The sequence below is a fragment of the Globicephala melas genome, chromosome 11 (assembly GCF_963455315.2).
Source record: "Globicephala melas chromosome 11, mGloMel1.2, whole genome shotgun sequence".
NCBI classification, from domain to species: domain Eukaryota; kingdom Metazoa; phylum Chordata; class Mammalia; order Artiodactyla; family Delphinidae; genus Globicephala; species Globicephala melas.
Window position 1 is genome coordinate 37,536,538 of NC_083324.2, and position 18,584 is coordinate 37,555,121.

At 43.8% G+C, this 18,584-nt stretch overlaps 1 protein-coding gene across 9 annotated transcripts in view; it reads right to left on the reverse strand.

Annotated features, from left to right (window-relative positions):
- The window catches only part of DOCK3 (dedicator of cytokinesis 3), a 403,879-nt gene extending 398,901 nt beyond the window's left edge, over positions 1–4,978 (reverse strand). For all 9 annotated transcript variants that reach the window (XM_060308605.1, XM_060308604.1, XM_060308607.1 and 6 more), the window contains exon 1: positions 4,589–4,978. In XM_060308605.1, the coding sequence (XP_060164588.1) occupies positions 4,589–4,625 (37 nt within the window). In that variant the 5' untranslated portion in view covers positions 4,626–4,978. The remainder of the gene's footprint in view (positions 1–4,588) is intronic.
- Between the last annotated feature and the right edge of the window lie 13,606 nt (positions 4,979–18,584).

Sequence of the window (18,584 nt, forward strand, 5' to 3'; positions counted from 1 at the left end):
TTTAAATTTGAAGTCTGTTAAAAAGGCCTTACTTTTTGAGCCAGAGACATACACTGCCGACAAATTCTTTTCAGAGGCAACATGGTATAATGAAAGCAGCTGTGGATTAGAATAGAATCCCAAAGTCCTAGGTTGAAATCTCAAATCAGCACTTAGTTGGCTTAAGTATCTTAGATCAGTCACTTAATTTCTTTCAGTTAAAGTTTCTTTGTCATCGGTTTAAAAAAAAAAAAAAAAAGGAGCTTTACGGTGTAAAGCTCAAGCAGAATCATGATGTGGAAGTTCCCTGTAAACACTAAACCCCTGATCATAAAACATCAAGCACATCCTCACTTTTCAGGGCAAAATAAAGTCCTGGGTTTATGACATCTTCTCTACCCCTAGTGGATGCCTTTACCTCTGAGAGATAAAGATACAGGGCCTTTTCCAAGGCTTCAAAGGCTGGGATTTCCTTACAGAGCAAGTAACTAAAGAGCCCACTGCCCTTGCACTATTTCACTGAGTTGTAGCCCATTTACCTACAGATTTAGTGAAATTGTGTGAACACTGGTTCTTTCAGATGTGGTTTCATGGACCTATTCCCTTCCCACCTTCACATGCCTCTGCACCACAGGATCATTAGAAGTTAAATTTCTTTTAAGGATTCAGGGCTTTTTTTAAGTGTTGTTTGGGGTTTTTTTCCTATCTGGGGAAAATCAAGCAGAAGGAAATCAGGTAAAAGTAAGGCAGAAAATATGCATTGTTTTTAAATTAGAAAAAAATAAATATGACATTACAAAACTAAAATAGAAGGTAATCTGGTTGGTAATGAAGAAATTTTTTCATGGTCTGCTAAGTGGGGATTAGAAAAGAATAAGCAATAAATGCTCTGAATTATTACAAAATTTACCTCAGGACAGCAGAATAAACAAGATGACATTATGAAGCAGCTTTCACTGCTAAGATGCCAAACTAACACACATGTACTCAAATCTCTGCTGCTATTCTACTCAAGGAATTTAATTTACAAACTCTTGTTTCATTTGTTGGTGGTGTTTACTGCTGCTGCTGTTAGAGGATGGGAAAAGTATTTTCTTGGTCTTCAGTTTCTATATTTGGTAGTTTGGGTGCAGTCAATATGGGAAAAGACAGATGTTACACAAAAATGGTTGGATTTTTCTCACCTAATTCACTCTAGAATAGGAAGCTTCTTGAAAAGGTAAAATAAAGAATGGTAAGATGAAGGACTTTCCAAGCATTTATGGCAACAGAAAGAAAAGCAGAGAATCTCTAAGAGGAAGAGACATAAGGAGTCAGAACACAGGCTAAAAGGGTTCAGTAAAGAACAGCTCCTTGTGATACTAGAGAAGGACAGTAAGAGAGTCAAGTATACGGCAAAATATTGCCCATTGCCAAGAAGAAAATTAAGGGAACCTCTGAGATCCAATTTCATCATCTGTGTAACGAAGATAACATTAAGACTGCTCTGGGGATCTACATGGTATACCATAAGTGAGAATCCCCAGCACACTGACTGGTCCATCATTGATCTTCAAAAAAGGGTAGTTTCCTCCCCTTCCTCTAAACTCAATCACAGAATATTACAATGGAAAGGGAAGCTCAGATATTGCCTAGTCCTAAGCAAATAAATCAAATAATTTGAAAGTGTTATAACCTGTACAGAATTTTTATATCATAAATTTTAAAGGCATTAAGATATTACTACATGATCTCAAAAACCTTTCCAATGTCAAATACAGATGAACAGTTGCACTGGGAAAAACTCCTTTGCACTGCTGCAACAGGGGACTCCTTCCCTCACCAACATCCAAGCAATTTATACAAATTGGTGGGGAAAAGATATGTTTTCCCTCCTTGCTGTAAGGATTATGGGTTAGCAAGCAGAGATAGAAATCTGTGCTCCATGCTGCTCATAAAAATCAAAGTTGAAATCTAAAACATTTTCTCATAGGAATAATGATAATGTTTAGATTTTCTTTTTTTTATTTTTTTATTTATTTATTTATTTTATCTTTGGCTGTGTTGGGTCTTCGTTGCTGCGTGTGGGCTTTTCTCTAGTTGCAGCGAGTGGGGGCTATTCTTCATTGCAGTGCACAGGCTTCTCATTGCAGTGGCTTCTCTTGTTGTGGAACACAGGCTCTAGGCGTGCAGGCTTCAGTAGTTGTGGTACACGGGCTCAGCAGTTGTGGCTCACGAGCTCTAGAGCGCAGGCTCAGTAGTTGTGGCGCACGGGCTTAGTTGCTCTGTGGCATGTGGGATCTTCCCAGACCAGGGCTCGAACCCGTGTCCCCTGCATTGGCAGGCGGATTCTTAACCACTGCACCACCAGAGAAGTCCAATGTTTCGATTTTCAAGCTAACAATTAAACAATGCAGCTAACATACCAGTTTTAACTGACTATTTTTCTCATTGTAAGTACAATATTTAGGCTCTTTATAGACTGAACTGGCTTTTATGAAAAGGCCTAGGAGTGTAACCCTGAAATGCTTATGGAAAAAACATATTCTGAGTGTGAACAATCTACACAAGAACTTTTAGACCATAGCTGAGGAAGGGATAGTAGAAGAAAGCTGTGAGAGAAGATGATAGAGACTTTCTTTGTTTGGCAGAAAGGGCAAATAAATTACACTAAATCACAGCTGCTCATGTCTTCAGAATAACTGTCTCTCTCATTTAACAAGCATTTAAGTCCTACCCTGTGCCCAATGCTGTACCCCTCCACAGGAAAAAATTTTCGTAAAGCTAAACTCACAGTCCAAGGAATGCAAAATTTTCCTTCCATCTTCCTGAGTAAATCACACACCAAATCCTAGTGCTTTGAGATTCACATATGCCTATCTTGATTACCCTGCATTGCCTCCATTTCAGAACCAACACACCTGAGGAAATGCCTAGTGTTGTTATTACTCTAAGTACTGTACTAAGGGGAAAAGAAGAAATTAACATTTATTAAGCATTTGGTATCCTCTCATTTGATTTTCACAACCCTGTAGGTAAATATTATCCCCAATTTACACATTAAGAAAATGATGTTAAATAACTTGCCCACAACACCACCAGTAAAGAGAAGCCAGGACTCAGAAATCTGCCAATTCCACTACTCAGAGGTTCCGACCCAGCAGGAAAGAAATTATCACTTAGGTGCCACTGGACAGTTGACCACTTTCACATCAGTTATTTGTTATTCTAGTTAAGCAGGTCTGAGAGCAAGTTACAGAAAAGATAAACCATCAACTCTTCACATCACAAAATGTATTTAGTATTTAGGGAATGCTCTAAGAGAAAGGCTAAAATGTTCCCAGAGGTGAATCCCAGCTCTTCACATCATTTCCCAATCCCATTTCAACAGAGACTCTAGCACTAGGGCTCTTTTTATCACTTCCATCCTAGCCTATATCATTATGCCCTTAGAGCGTAGCTAATTAAAAACTTCAGAAAGTTACCTTTCAAAACAAGATTTTCTACCAGCACAGATCTCTCTGCAGGTCCTTAAATTTAAATACATTCAGTTTCCACATAATTTGCCTGATGGTATTCCTAAACGTTTGTTACCACTGACAGTTTAAAAGTTATTTTGTAGTGAACTGTGAACTAAACCTTGATTGAGCTGCAGTAAACATGGGAAACAAAAGTCTATGTTTAGACAGATTTCCCCATCTAAAATTTTCCATTAAAACTTAGGCAGAAAAAAAAACTGTACACTCATTTTTCTATCTGTTTTTAACTGAATGACAGGTGACTTACAATAATGCAGTGTGGCTGAACTCCTCTCTCATGTAATCGCCACAAAACACTAACACTATAAAAGTAAAACTAATATTCAATCCCTTAAATTATTGAATATGCCTTTTAAAGAAGTTGAGTATTATAAAAATTATTTAGCTTCTGGAGTTTAACACTTGTAACAGATAAAAAGAGGATTCTAAGAGGAATAATGGTCTCATCTAAAAACAGGTTCGTTTGTTTCTTAACAAAACCGTGACTGTAATATACACTAAACATTGGGACATGTGCAAAAACACTTCCTATTTTAAGTAATAATTATTTATAATATTGAAGGCAAAACAAACTAAAACGGATCAAACATTTCCAGTCAAATGTCTGCAAAATTCTGAACTGGGAAAATGATGTCAACGTATTTTATCCCTTTTTTTTTCCTAAGGCTCCACTCCAAAAATAGAGTCATCGGGCTCATCAACTCAGGTGCAGAAACTCACTAAAATTGAGGTTTGAGAAAGGAGAAAACAGGTTCCCAGAATCTGGCTTCTTGGGTGAAACTGCCCTATGCCCCACACCAAAAACCTCGGGGAACCGCTGGGGCCCTGCCCACCCCTCCCTCCGGCCGCACCTGACGAGGCCGCGCTGCCAGCGCCCCCTGCCGCCCTCCCCGCGCCCAGGGACCCGCTCCCACCCCCGCGCCTCGCGCCCGCGCCGCCCCCACCCCGCGCACACCCCGCGTCGAGGCCGCGCAGCCTGCGGGCAGCGCCGGGAGGCGCGCGGGCGCGAATTGAGGCGGGGCCGGCACGAGGCCGAGAGCAAGGGCGCGTCCCCCGAACGCCCGCCGCGGCCAGGCCGGAGCCTCACCTACCTACGCCGTATTTCTCTTCCTCCGTGGGGGTCCACATGGCCGGGCCGGGCGCGACCCCGCGGGCGCGGCGGCGGCCGGGCGACAACGCGGCGGGGACGGCCGCGGGCCCGGCTGTGGCGCACCGCTAGGCGAGGCGGGGGTGGTCAGGCGGCGCAGGGCAGTGGGCGGCGCATCCCTCACAGGCCGTCCGGGATGCGACCGCCGCCACGCCCGGACCGCCAGGTTCCGCGGGCGCCCCAGCAAACCCGATCAGCACGGGCGAGGGTTTGCCACCTGTCAGTCCCTGGCGTTCTCACGCCACCGCTCGTTCCTCACAGCTCCGCTGCTCGGCTCCCGGCGCCGCCGCGATTCGGCTCGCCTCAGCGGGCTCGCAGGACGCCCGCGCATGCGCCACTTCCCGGCGCGGGGGCTCGCACTGCCCGGGCTCGCGCCGCCCGAGCCCGCGCGCGAACCCACGTGTCGCCGCCGCCGCGCGGCAGCGGAGGGAAATCAGCGAGAGGCGATTGAATGGCCCCACCGGGGTCAGGACTGGCTCTTAGGTCCAAGGCCCCGGGCGGCAGCAAGTGCTGGAGGAGGCGGGGCTGGGCAGGTGGGAGGCCCTCGGACCCCCTGGGCTTCGGCGTCCAGTGCCTCCTGCCAGGCACGCCGAGATCCCCGCGAGATCCGCCGGTCGGAGAGGGGAGAGCAGGGAAAGGAGGGAAGGATACCGTTTTAAGACCCATCCAGGTGTCATCCACGGCGCTGTCACGACCCCATCCCTGGAAAGGCCCCAGGAGCCACCCTCCGCAGCGCCCGGGCCCGCAGGGTGGGGTCGCCGCAGGAGAACCAAGTGGGGCATACTCGTGCCCCTCGCTCTTAGGTCTCTGGGACTCTTCCTAGGCCGAAGCCGCTAGCGCCTCCTTGCTTCTTGTTTCGCTGAGTTGGCCTGCGTAGTAAATGTTTGGGGCCAGAACAATCACTGCAGGCTTCCTAGTAAGGAAGAAGTTGCTCATTGGGTTGGGGGAAGGGGGAGTAGGGAGCGGGAGAGAGATGTACCTGCCCTGGGCACCGCCTCTGCTGCTCCTAGGTCTCTGCCTTACAGGCCATCCTGAGTTTCCGGTTCGGTCCCGAAACTTTTCTCCTTCCTCTCCTCCTTAAGAATCCATTCACTCTTAGGCCTGCAAATATCACCTTGTGATCCTAGGTCAACCGCTCAAAGACCAGGAAAGTCCTGGCAACTGCAGGACTTCTCCTTTCCACCTACATCTGGAGTGCATGGTGTTCCTAGCCCTAATCCCAGCATATCCGTACAATTCTGTCACCAGCACTACCAAATCAAAATCCTGGTGTCATCCCTCACTATCAGTCTTGGACACCCCAACTCTATAAAGCCCAGCTCAAGGTCTCACCTCCAGAAAACCTTCCCTGATCCTGCAGCTGGCAGACTGGATCCTTCTTTTGCCTGGGATTCAAGCTGCGTGCCTTTGTGCCTTACTTTTCCTATAAGACTGTCAGCTCCAAAAGGCAAAATCCAGGCTAAAGTCACCTTTCTGGTCCATCAGGACTCAGCCCAGCACCTGACACACACTGTTGAATAGGAAGCAAGACTGATACAAGAATATCTTGGTAATCAACAGATATTGTTGATTCTTCATTCACAATACTCTTTATGATTGGTAACTCCTCCCAGGCCTAATTGTGTTCACCTGGATTATTGCCACAGACTCCTGACCTATAGACTCCTCCTCCCACCAGTGAAGGCTGCCCAATCCTGACCCTGGAAGATGTTCCGTAAATGACTGTTTCTCAATAGCTAGATATATATATTTTTTGATCCAAGGACATAATAAAAGACATATCCTTATTTATGTAGCTGACTATTCCAGGAAGATAGACCCCTGACCAATGGCCACCATGGAATGTTTACCGCGGAATGAAGCCACATTCCCACAAAGTTTTATCCAAGGAGCTATCCAGCAAGAGACGCCAAGTTAAACAGACCTTCTAAACAACCTTTTTTTTTAAAGGAAATTGATTTTTTTAACATCTTTATTGGAGTATAACTGCTTTACAATGGTGTGTGAGTTTCTGCTTTGTAACAAAGTGAATCAGTTATACATATACATATGTTCCCATACCTCTTCCCTCTTGCATCTCCCTCCCTTCCACCCCCCCCCATCCCACCCCTCTAGGTGGTCACAAAGCACCGAGCTGATCTCCCTGTGCTATGTGGCTGCTTCCCACTACCTATCTATTTTACGTTTGGTAGTGTATAATGTCCATGCCACTCTCTCACTTTGTCACAGCTTACACTTCCCCCTCCCCATATCCTCAAGTCCATTCGCTAGGAGGTCTGTGTCTTTATTCCCGTTTTGCCCCTAGGTTCTTCATGATCATTTTTTTCCCCTTAGATTCTATATATATATATGTGTGTGTGTTAGCATAGGGTGTTTGTTTTTCTCTTTCTGACTTCACTCTGTATGACAGACTCTAGGTCCATCCACCTCACTACACATAACTCAATTTCGTTTCTTTTTATGGCTGAGTAATATTCCATTGTATATATGTGCCACATCTTCTTTATCCATTCATCTGTTGATGGACACTTACATTGTTTCCATGTCCTGACTATTGTAAATAGAGCTGCAATGAACATTGTGGTACATGACTCTTTTTGAATTATGGTTTTCTCAGGGTATATGCCCAGTAGTGGGATTGCTGGGTCGTATGGTAGTTCTATTTGTAGTTTTTAAGGAACCTCCATACTGTTATCCGTAGTAGCTGCATCAATTTACATTCCCACCAACAGTGCAAGAGGGTTCCCTTTTCTCCACACCCTCTCCAGCATTTATTGTCTGTAGATTTTTTGATAATGGCCATTCTGACTGGTGTGAGATGATATCTCAATGTAGTTTTTATTTGTATTTCTCTAATAATTAGTGATGTTGAGCAGCTTTTCATGTGCTTTTTGGCCATCTGTATGTCTTCTTTGGAGAAATGTCTATTTAGGTCTTCTGCCCATTTTTGGATTGGGTTGTTGTTTTTTTTGATATTGAGCTGCATGAGATGCTTGTATATTTTGGAGATTAATCCTTTGTCAGTTGCTTCGTTTGCAAATATTTTCTCCCATTCTGAGGGTTGTCTTTTGGTCTTGTTTATGGTTTCCATTGCTGTGCAAAAGCTTTGAAGTTTCATTAGGTCCCATTTGTTTATTTTTGTTTTTATTTCCATTTCTCTAGGAGGTGGGTCAAAAAAGATCTGGCTGTGATTTATGTCATAGAGTGTTCTGCCTATGTTTTCCTCTAAGGGTTTGATAGTATCTGGCCTTACATTTAGGTCTTTAATCCATTTTATTTTTGTGTATGGTGTTAGGGAGTGTTCTAATTTCATACTTTTACATGTACCTGTCCAGATTTCCCAGCACCACTTATTGAAGAGGCTGTCTTTTCTCCACTGTATATTCTTGCCTCCTTTATCAAAGATAAGGTGACCATATGTGCGTGGGTTTACCTCTGGGCTTTCTATCCTGTTCCATTGATCTATATTTCTGTTTTTGTGCCAGTACCATACTGTCTTGATTACTGTAGCTTTGTGGTATAGTCTGAAGTCAGGAAGTCTGATTCCTCTAGCTCCGTTTTCCTTTCTCAAGATTGCTTTGGCTATTTGGGGTCTTTTGTGTTTACATACAAATTGTGAAATTTTTTGTTCTAGTTCTGTGCAAAATGCCAGTGGTAGTTTGATAGGGATTGCATTGAATCTGTAGATTGCTTTGGGTAGGAGAATCATTTTAACAATGTTGATTCTTCGAATCCAAGAACATGGTATATCTCTCCATCTGTTTGTATCATCTTTAATTTCTTTCATCAGTGTCTTATAATTTTCTCCATACAGGTCTTTTGTCTCCTTAGGTAGGTTTATTCCTAGATATTTTATTCTTTTTGTTGAAATGGTAAATGGGAGTGTTTTCTTAATTTCACTTTCAGATTTTTCATCATTAGTGTATAAGAATGCTAGAGATTTCTATGCATTAATTTTGTATCCTGCTACTTTACCAAATTCATTGATTAGCTCTAGTAGTTTTCTGGTGGCACCTTTAGGAGTCTCTATGTATAGTATCATGTCATCTGCAAACAGTGACAGTTTTACTTCTTCTTTTCTGATTTGGATTCCTTTTATTTCTTTTTCTTCTCTGATTGCTGTGGCTAAAAATTCCAAAACTATGTTGAATAATAGTGGTGAGAGTGGGCAACCTTGTCTTTTTCCTGATCTTAGTGGAAATGGTTTCAGGTTTTCACCATTGAGGACGATGTTGGCTGTGGGTTTGTCATATATGGCCATATTATGTTGAGGAAAGTTCCCTCTATGCCTACTTTCTGGGGGGGTTTTATCATAAATGGGTGTTGAATTTTGTTGAAAGCTTTCTCTGCCTCTATTGAGATGATCATATAGTTTTCTCCTTCAATTTGTTAGTATGGTGTATTACATTGATTGATTTGCATATATTTAAGAATCCTTGCATTCCTGGGATAAACCCCACTTGATCGTGGTGTATGATCCTTTTAATGTGCTGTTGGATTCTGTTTGCTAGTATTTTGTTGAGGATTTTTGCATCTATGTTCACCAGTGGTATTGGCCTGTAGTTTTCTTTCTCTGTGACACCTTTGTCTGTTTTTGGTATCAGGGTGATGGTGGCCTCATAGAATGAGTTTGGGAGTTTTCCTCCCTCTGCTATATTTTGGAAGAGTTTGAGAAGGATAGGTGTTAGCTCTTCTCTAAATGTTTGATAGAATTCGCCTGTGAAGCCATCTGGTCCTGGGCGTTTGTTTGTTGGATTTTTTTTTTTTTTTTTTTTTTTTGCGGTACAAGGGCCTCTCACTGTTGTGGTCTCTCCCGTTGCGGAGCACAGGCTCCGGATGCGCAGGCCCAGCGGCCATGGCTCACAGGCCCAGCTAATCCACGGCACGTGGGATCCTCCTGGACCGGGGGACAAACCCGTGTCCCCTGCATCGGCAGGCGGACTCTCAACCACTGCGCCATCAGGGAAGCCCTATTGGAAGATTTTTAATCACAGTTTCAATTTCAGTGCTTGTGATTGGTCTCTTCATATTTTCTATTTCTTCCTGGTTCAGTCTCAGAAGGTTGTGCATTTCTAAGAATTTGTCCATTTCTTCCAGGTTGTCCATTTTATTGACATAGAGTTGCTTGTTGTAATCTCTCATGATCCTTTGTATTTCTGCAGTGTCAGTGGTTACTTCTCCTTTTTCATTTCGAATTCTATTAATTGTAGTCTTCTCCCTTTTTTTCTTGATGAGTCTGGCTAATGGTTTATCAATTCTGTTTACCTTCTCAAAGAACCAGCTTTTAGTTTTATTGATCTTTGCTATTGTTTCCTTCATTTCTTTTTCATTTATTTCTGGTATTATCTTTATGATTTCTTTACTTCTGCTAACCTTGGGGGTTTTTTTGTTCTTCTTTCTCTAATTGCTTTAGGTGTAAGGTTAGGTTGTTTATTTGAGATTTTTCTTGTTTCCTGAGATAGGATTGTATTGCTATAAACTTCCCTCTTAGAACTGCTTTTGCTGCATCCCATAGGTTTTGGGTCATCGTGTTTTCATTGTCATTCGTTTCTAGGTACTTTTTGATTTCCTCTTTGATTTCTTCAGTGATCTCTTGGTTATTAAGTAGTGTATTGTTTAGCCTCCATGTGTTTGTATTTTTTACAGATTTTTTTCCTGTAATTGATATCTAGTCTCATAGCATTGTGGTCGGAAAAGATACAATTTCAATTTTCTTAAATTTACCAAGGCTTGATTTGTGACCCAAGATATGATCTATCCTGGAGAATGTTCCATGAGCACTTGAAAAGAATGTGTATTCTGTTGTTTTTGGGTGGAATGTCCTATAAATATCAATTAAGTCCATCTTGTTTAATGTATCATTTAAAGCTTGTGTTTCCTTATTTATTTTCATTTTGTATGATCTGTCCATTGGTGAAAGTGGGGTGTTAAAGTCCCCTACTATGATTGTTTTACTCTTGATTTCCCCTTTTATGGCTGTTAGCATTTGCCTTATGTATTGAGGTGCTCCTATGTTGGGTACATAAATATTTACAATTGTTGTATCTTCTTCTTGGATCGATCCGTTGATCATTATGTAGTGTCCTTCTTTGTCTCTTGTAATAGTATTTATTTTAAAGTCTGTTTTGTCTGATATGAGAATTACTACTCCAGATTTCTTTGATTTCCATTTGCATGGAATATCTTTTTCCACCCCCTCACTTTCAGTCTGTACGTGTCCCTAGGTCTGAAGTAGGTCACTTGTAGACAGCATATATATGGGTCTTGTTTTTGTATCCATTCAGCCAGTCTATGTCTTTTGGTGGGAGCATTTAATCCATTTACATTTAAGGTAATTATTGATATGTATGTTCCTATTACCATTTTCTTAATTGTTTTGGGCTTGTTATTGTAGGTCTTTTCCTTCTGTGTTTCCTGTCTAGAGAAGTTCCTTTAGCATTTGTTGTAAAGCTGGTTTGGTGGTGCTGAATTCTCTTAGCTTTTGCTTGTCTGTAAAGGTTTTAATTTCTCCATCAAATCTGAATGAGATCCTTGCTGTGCAGAGTAATCTTGATTGTAGGTTTTTCTCCTTCATCACTTTAAATATGTCCTGCCAGTCCCTTCTGTCTTGCAGAGTTTCTGCTGAAAGATCAGCTGTTAACATTATGGGGATTCCCTTGTGTGTTACTTGTTGTTTTTCCCTTGATGCTTTTAATATTTTTTCTTTGTATTTAATTTTTGATAGTTTGATTAAGATGTGTCTTGGCGTGTTCTCCTTGGATTTATCCTGTATGGGACTCTCTGTGCTTCCTGGACTTGATTAACTATTTCCTTTCCCATATTAGGGAAGTTTTCAACTATAATCTCTTCAAATATTTTCTCAGTCCCTTTCTTTTTCTCTTCTTCTTCTGGGATCCCTATAATTCGAATGTTGGTGCATTTAATGCTGTCCCAGAGGTCTCTGAGACTGTCCTCAATTCTTTTCATTCTTTTTTCTTTATTCTGCTCTGCAGTAGTTATTTCCACTATTTTATCTTCCAGGTCACTTATCCGTTCTTCTGTGAACAAGCTTTTAAAAGCTCTTATTTTGTCTTCTAGTTCCACTCCATTGACTGATATATGTGATGACAATCTCAGAGCCTAAGAACTAGTTTTCCCAAAGTTTACTCTCTTATTCTTTGTGTGAATCCATCTTAGATGATGGCTTCCCCATACAAAGACTATCCCAATCCATGACTGCACACTTCAGCTTAGGGGTGGGCGGGCTTTAATCCCAACTGGCAAAGGGAGAAGAAAGCGTGCCAAGGTGAGAAGGAGAGAGCATGATAAGTCCCAGACTCCTGCAGTCTTGCTGTTTGCACTAAATTTAGAAAGTTGTCTTGAGTTGAAGCAAAAGGGCAAAGCACACGTTGCTGGCCTTCAGAAGGACTATGCACCTGCTCTCCTATACCCACAGCATCTGCTCTGAGCCCTTCCTCAGGCTCTCAGTCCACTCGATGAAGCAGGCTCTCAATCTACCCTCACCCCACACAAACACACCCCTCCCAGCATGTGAACTGACTTCCAGCTTGCCCCTGAAAATCAGGACCCTCAGTGCCCTGCCCTCCCTTCCTTTCCACCCACTCTTCCATGTGTTCTCAACACCACCCCTGTGGCACTCAGTATCCCCAGGAACCCCCTGCACCATTGTTGCTCCCTGTCCCCCATTTTTACCCTGTTCTGCTCCACAGGATCTTTCTGTGGTCCCAGGTACACCTGCCCCGTTGGTACTCTCATCCCCTATTCCCTCTCTCTCCCTCCTTTCTCTATCTGACTCCAAAGGAGAATTATCCACTCCGGACCCCTTTATTTCTTTTTTCTTTCTTTTTTTTTTTTCCCTTTTATTTGGGCTGCATTAGGTCTCAGTTGCAGCACACGGGATCTTTGTTGAGGCATGTGGGATCTTTTGTGTGGCACGCGGGCTTCTCTAGTTGCAGCGCACTGGCTTCTCTCTAGGTGTGGCATGTGGGCTCTAGAGCATGCAGGCTCAGTAGTTGCGGCACATGGGCTTAGTTGCCCCAGGCATGTGGGATCTTAGTTCCCTGACCAGGGATTGAACCCACGTCCCCTGCATTAGAAGGTGAATTCTTAACCACTGGACCACCAGGGAAGTCCCCAGACCCCTTCATTTCAGCACAATTTATTTGGCTCTCAGTCCCCTAAGGTCTGGTTTCTGACCCTGTCACTTCCAGGAAACTGCTCTCCCAGAGTCCCCAGGGCCATCCTAGCTCCAGACACAAGCATATGCTATTCCCTGACTCTTGCTAGGCCTTTGCATACAGTATCCCTCAGCCCTTGTACTCTCCTCTCTTGAAACTCATCGATCCTCCTCACCATCCAAGGGCTGCTTTCCCCAGAAAAGCTTCCCCAACTGCCTCTGGCTGAAGGGGATTTTGCTTTCCCATGAGGGCTTTTCCTATAGCACTTACTCACCCCATCCTCCTCCAAGAGATCAAATATGTCCACCTTGCACATCGACAAACATTTGTTTCCTTCTTCAGTAGTAAAGATCGCTCTTCACTTATTTTTACCCCACACGGAGACTAACATAGTGCCTGCCACCTAACAGGAATTCAGCATATACTATTGGGTGAATGATCTGCCTGTATGCTTTCTGAGACCATAATGAAATAGGATGGAAAAGAGAACTGAGAATTTACTTCAGGAAGTCACAAATCTCCAAATTCAGAAACTTGAGTTAATCAGGGTAAATTTCTTTGATATAGGCACATTGGCTTTAATTAAAAGTTCATTGAGACATGTTGCTGAGTAGCTATATAAAAGATAAACATAGTGGAGTAATTTACCTAAGAAATAGAGAAGTCTGCAAACAGTTTGACTTAACATGTCACTATTGCTTTTAGGTTGAACTTATTACCACAGATAATAAATTGCCTTGTAATAAACGAGTGAAGGAATCAAGTTTTCAGCAGGATATTGTTTAAGACTGGTGGCTATCAAAATTAGCCCGTAACCAAACAGATTTTGTAGTAACATACAAGAAATGTGGACAGCATCATCTTTTTCTCCTAAATGGAACTTAAGTTAATCAACCATTTTTTAACATAAGCAAACTCCATAATGATGACTCCCCCATCACCTTTGGCAATTGAGACTGGCCCTCTACAAAGCTCAATGAGCTACGCTTCATATCTTCTCTCCTCGTTTTCTCCTGCCTGGAGAATCAGACAGCAGCATTTAAGGAGTCAGCCAGTCTGATGACTCAGCTCATAAAACAATGTGTGGCCACAAAGATGATGTTTATCCGGGATGGGGGCTCTCATGACTGAGGTCAGCAAGCAGTAGGCAAGTGGTACGTGATGCTCATTCTCCCAAGAGCTTTTGGCCATGGTGCCAGAAGAGCACTCACTTCCCTCTCACATCAGTTGATCTCATCTGGTGCTCTGTCCAAGCAGAATGATGGAAAAACTTCAGAGAAATGCAGTGAGTATTGAGGCAAGTCCAAGTGACATGCAGGTGATAGTAGTGACATTCTGCTTTCTCTTCATCAAGAGGTGCTGCATCTAGAGCTTACGCCCTTCTGTAGCACAGGGACAGGTGGATAGGAGGCTCAGAACACATGTTATCCAGCTCTTCCCTGCTGGGTTCATCTAGGAATGGGTCTGCTCTGGTTAATAAAGCATCTACAGAGCTGGTTTCCTTCATGGCAGAAAGACACCCAAGCTAGCCTCACTTCATGCCACCTCTTACGTTCCCCCAAACCAACACTTTTTAGGAAACCTTCTCTCAGGAGGTAACACTGGAATAAAGGGCTAACAGAATAGGTTAACACAGAGATGGCCGACAAAGTTAGGGTCCTTTCAGGTGAAGAGACCTAAGTGACTAAGATATTATTAGTATTTTCCTTTAAATTGTGTTACATCTGAATATCTTTGCAGTGGGGAGGGGATAGGGAAGAGTGTGAAAAAGAGACAGATTAGGCAATGCAATGTTTCATTATTTTCCCTAAAAGACAAACTTTAACCATCTGTTCCTATTTTACCAACCCATTCAAAATATTATTAAAATGCAGATTCCTTGCAGTTAGCCAGGGTCTTTCAAATGAGAAGTGACCAAAGCTTCCCTGATTTCTACCTCTGGAGACTGACATGGCACTTCCGGACGGGCTGTAGCTATCGAGCCCCACCATAGGAAGCACCTCCGGATATGTCACAGGCTCCTCAGCACCTTCTTCCCGCCCACTCAAGACTGTGAGCTACCTGAAAACAGGCTTTTTTTTTTGACTTCCTCAGTGCCTTACACACAGGATCTGACACACAGTAGGTAAATATTGCTTGAATGAATGCATTAGTGAATAAGTGTTTTTTCCAGAAATATAAATCTTTGTTCCAATATGGTTTTTGTTTGTTTGTTGTTTGTTTCTGGCAAGGAAAGTAAAAGGAGATAGAATCAAAAACAAGATACCCCCAGGAGGAGCAGCAAGTTGATAGAAGCTTGGCATCACTTAGTTCACCTTTCCCTTTGTGGGGAAATAACTGTGCTCTTGAATTTCTGCACTAAGTCACCAAGGAGGACTTGAAATTTAAAACCTTGGGGAGTAATTAGCAACAAAACGTTCTAATGTCAAGAAGTGAATGTTATGGGACCGTACTTGTAATATTAATTGGACTTCTGTGTAGCCAAAGGGTGAAATTATTGCTCCAATACAAATAGACCCAAAAGAGAAAAACAGCCCACAATAGCACAGATATTGCAAATCAGGACAGAGGTAATTTCTCTACATTTAAAAAGCAACCAACTGCAATGCCTTTACCATTTTGCTTGAGTTAAGCGCAAAACAAAGCCTGTTTGTTTGGTGTAGCACCACCTACCCCATCTCTGAACTGCTGTGGGGCTGGGGCTAGAAAGGGAACTCAGACTTTGTTCCCATCAGCTCCTCATACGTTTCACCTTGAAGTATGGGAAATTTTAATCATTCATCCACCAAATATTTATTGAGCACCTATTATGGAACAGGTCCAGAGCAGAAGATGTTCAGTCTTTCCCCGTCACAGAGTTTAACCGTCTAGTTGGGGGAAAAAACACTGAACCAATTATCGCACAAGCGAATCTCTAATTAGAGACATAAGTACTAGGACAGAAGAGTACACTTACAAAGGGAGCATCCACCAAGGAAACTGACCTGGCTTGATAAGTCAGGGAAGACTTCCCGGAGGAAATGATGTTTAAACTGGAACCTGACAATTCAGACGAATCAGCCAAGTAAAGTAGGAGAGAATGTGCTCTAGGCAGAGGGAGCAGCATTTGGGGAGGTAGGTCAGGTGAGGAAGGAGTTCGATGTCTCTGAAGAATGGAAAGGCCAGTGTGACCAGGATGTGATGAGTGAGCAAGCAAGTAAGTGGAGAGTGGGGAGAGATGTGGCTAGAGTGAGAGGCAGGGCCAGGCCTTGGGACCCTGCTGGGTCCCATGACATTGGGGTACCAACCATTGCCAGGCCTTGGGTCAGAAGCAGAGATGAAAGATGTAAGATCCCTCAAGGAGATCCTGGGCTTATTGGGGGGAAAACCCAGGCAAAGGCCCACCACCTTGAGTGCTGGGCTCAGAGGCACCACTGTGTATTCCCAATCCTCTGAGTACCCGACAGAAGATGTGCAGAACCACTCCCCACCCAGGACCACTCCAGGCTTCCCTCTCCTCTTTGAGCCAATCCTTCCTTAATTCTCAAGGTGGCACACCTAAGCAGAGGCTCAGCTCTCATCTCCCAGGCTCAAAGGGGAAGAGTAACTTACCTCCTACAGAGCCCCTCCCCAGAGTCTAGGAGGGGCCCCACAGCTTCAACTGGAACCTCAACAGTTTGCTTGTCCCCCACAGCCCTGCCCATGCTGAGGGTCTAGGGAAAGAATATCACCAAACATTCCAAGAAGAACTGGCCCTGAATCTGATCAGGGACCACTTCTAGTCTCTTTCTTGAGGAACATTTAGAAGAGGACGCAAAAACAAAAACAAAAACCCTCTAAAGAACTCTCTCCTGAGAGCACACCTTGAATGAGTACTCAGAACGTGCAAGATCCTGACCCAGGAAGCAGCAGCACCAATACTCACCGTGTTGCCACTGAAGATGAACAACTCTAAGAGATGGAGACTATTTTGTTCTCCAATTAGCACTGAAGGTGATGGATAAGAATTTATCATATGCAGTCATGAATTATGGAACGACCATGGAATTGACTCGGACCCGGAAACCTGCCAGGTGGCCCCTGACAAAACCACAACCCACACTAAGCCTGGCCCAACCCCAGCCCTTACCTGTCACTCGAGGCTGCTGCCAGCCCTTGAGCTTTTTCAAGTTGTAAGTGACCAAGCAACAGCAAATAGAGTTTAAAGGCCCTGGGTTCACATCCAGCTCCAGACACTTCCCAGCTAGGTGACCCCAGTTTCCTCCTCTGTCAAGTGGGAATAATAACAGTTTCTATATCAGGGACGCTTATGAGGATAATCCGTGGGAAACTTTCAACACAGAGCCTACCAGAGGGTAATTGTTCACTCAACACTGGAACCTTGCTCCTACCCCATCAGCTCAGATTGCTTCCCGGAAACGCTGGGTCTCCTTGCATTTGCGGAACCTACTTCTTCTCCAAGCCAGCCTGTAAGAGCTGATTCCATCCAGCTGGGCTGGCCTCCTGCATCCGCCTCTCACCAGCCAGCACTTGGCTCAGCCCCAGCCCCTTCTCTCTATTTAACACCAAAAGGTATTGATTTCTCTGAGCTATTTCCATAATGCAACACACTTGAGAACCGCATATCCCGTCAGTTCTCCATGACCATCATACCCCCTGCTCATAGCCAGTTTCCCTAGAGCCTAAGCTGCCAAGGCTGAGGTATGTTTGATTTTGCACTGGTTTAAAGGTCAAACATGAATCCCTCCCCATTATTGTACTGTGTCTTGTCACACAGACTCTCTCTGTTTCATGCATTAGTCACAGTTTTGCTATCAAATTAAATATTCCTCGGTGGTTATTTTTAGAGAAGTTTTTTTCTAACTCTACATGGTGCAGTGATGTGTGTGCACCCACATTTCTGGAATCCAAGCATCACCAGGTGGGCTCCAAATTGTGTGAGGGCTCAAATTCTTCTAGAAAGCAGTAGCCAATGGAGCCATGGTTTGTAACCTGACTATGTCCATGGAATCCCCTGCCCAGGTGAAAATAATTAAACCCCCAGACCTTGGACAATCCGATCACTCATCAATCAGTCCAGTAAACGTCCAAAGGAGACTCTTAGCACAATTGTGAGTTAAGCAAATCATGTCTGAGCCATCCCAACTACTTGTTTGGCTCTCTACTCATTCCACCAAGAGTAATTGCACTTCCATGCCCTGCACCTCCATGGAAGCCTGCCCTCAGGAAAGGGCCTGTTACTCTCTTGACCGAGGCCTGAGTGAATGACAGTGGTTACATCCCTGCCGACTCCCATAGGGTCTCCATCGACTCAGGCCAGCTTTGATAGAGAAATGAGGTCCTCAGAATGAATTTCAAACTTTGCTGGGGTGTGTGTAAAGGGAGGAGGAGGGGTTTGCTAAAAGCAAGTCCTCTTCACCCACTTGAAGGCGCCGCAAGGATAAGAAGTTATGCATACCTTAGCATAGAGGAGCTCATGCAGTTGAAGCAACAAAATCCACTGAAAGTGTCTAGAAAATAATTCAAGACAAGATTTAGCACTTCTCCCTGGGAATGGACTATGGGGGAGGGGTGGATTTCTCACTTCCTTCCATGTGTGGGTCCCCACTGGCTGTGATACCCCAGTCCTCACTCACCCAGGGCAAGTGAGACTGGGGAACAGGAAAGAGGTCAGCCTAGTTCTGGGCTCAGTTCACAGGCCCATTTGTCCTCACACTAAGCTGCTTCCTCCCCCCAGCTTTCATCAGTGAAGAAGGTGATACTTTGGCCTCCATCTGGGTTTTT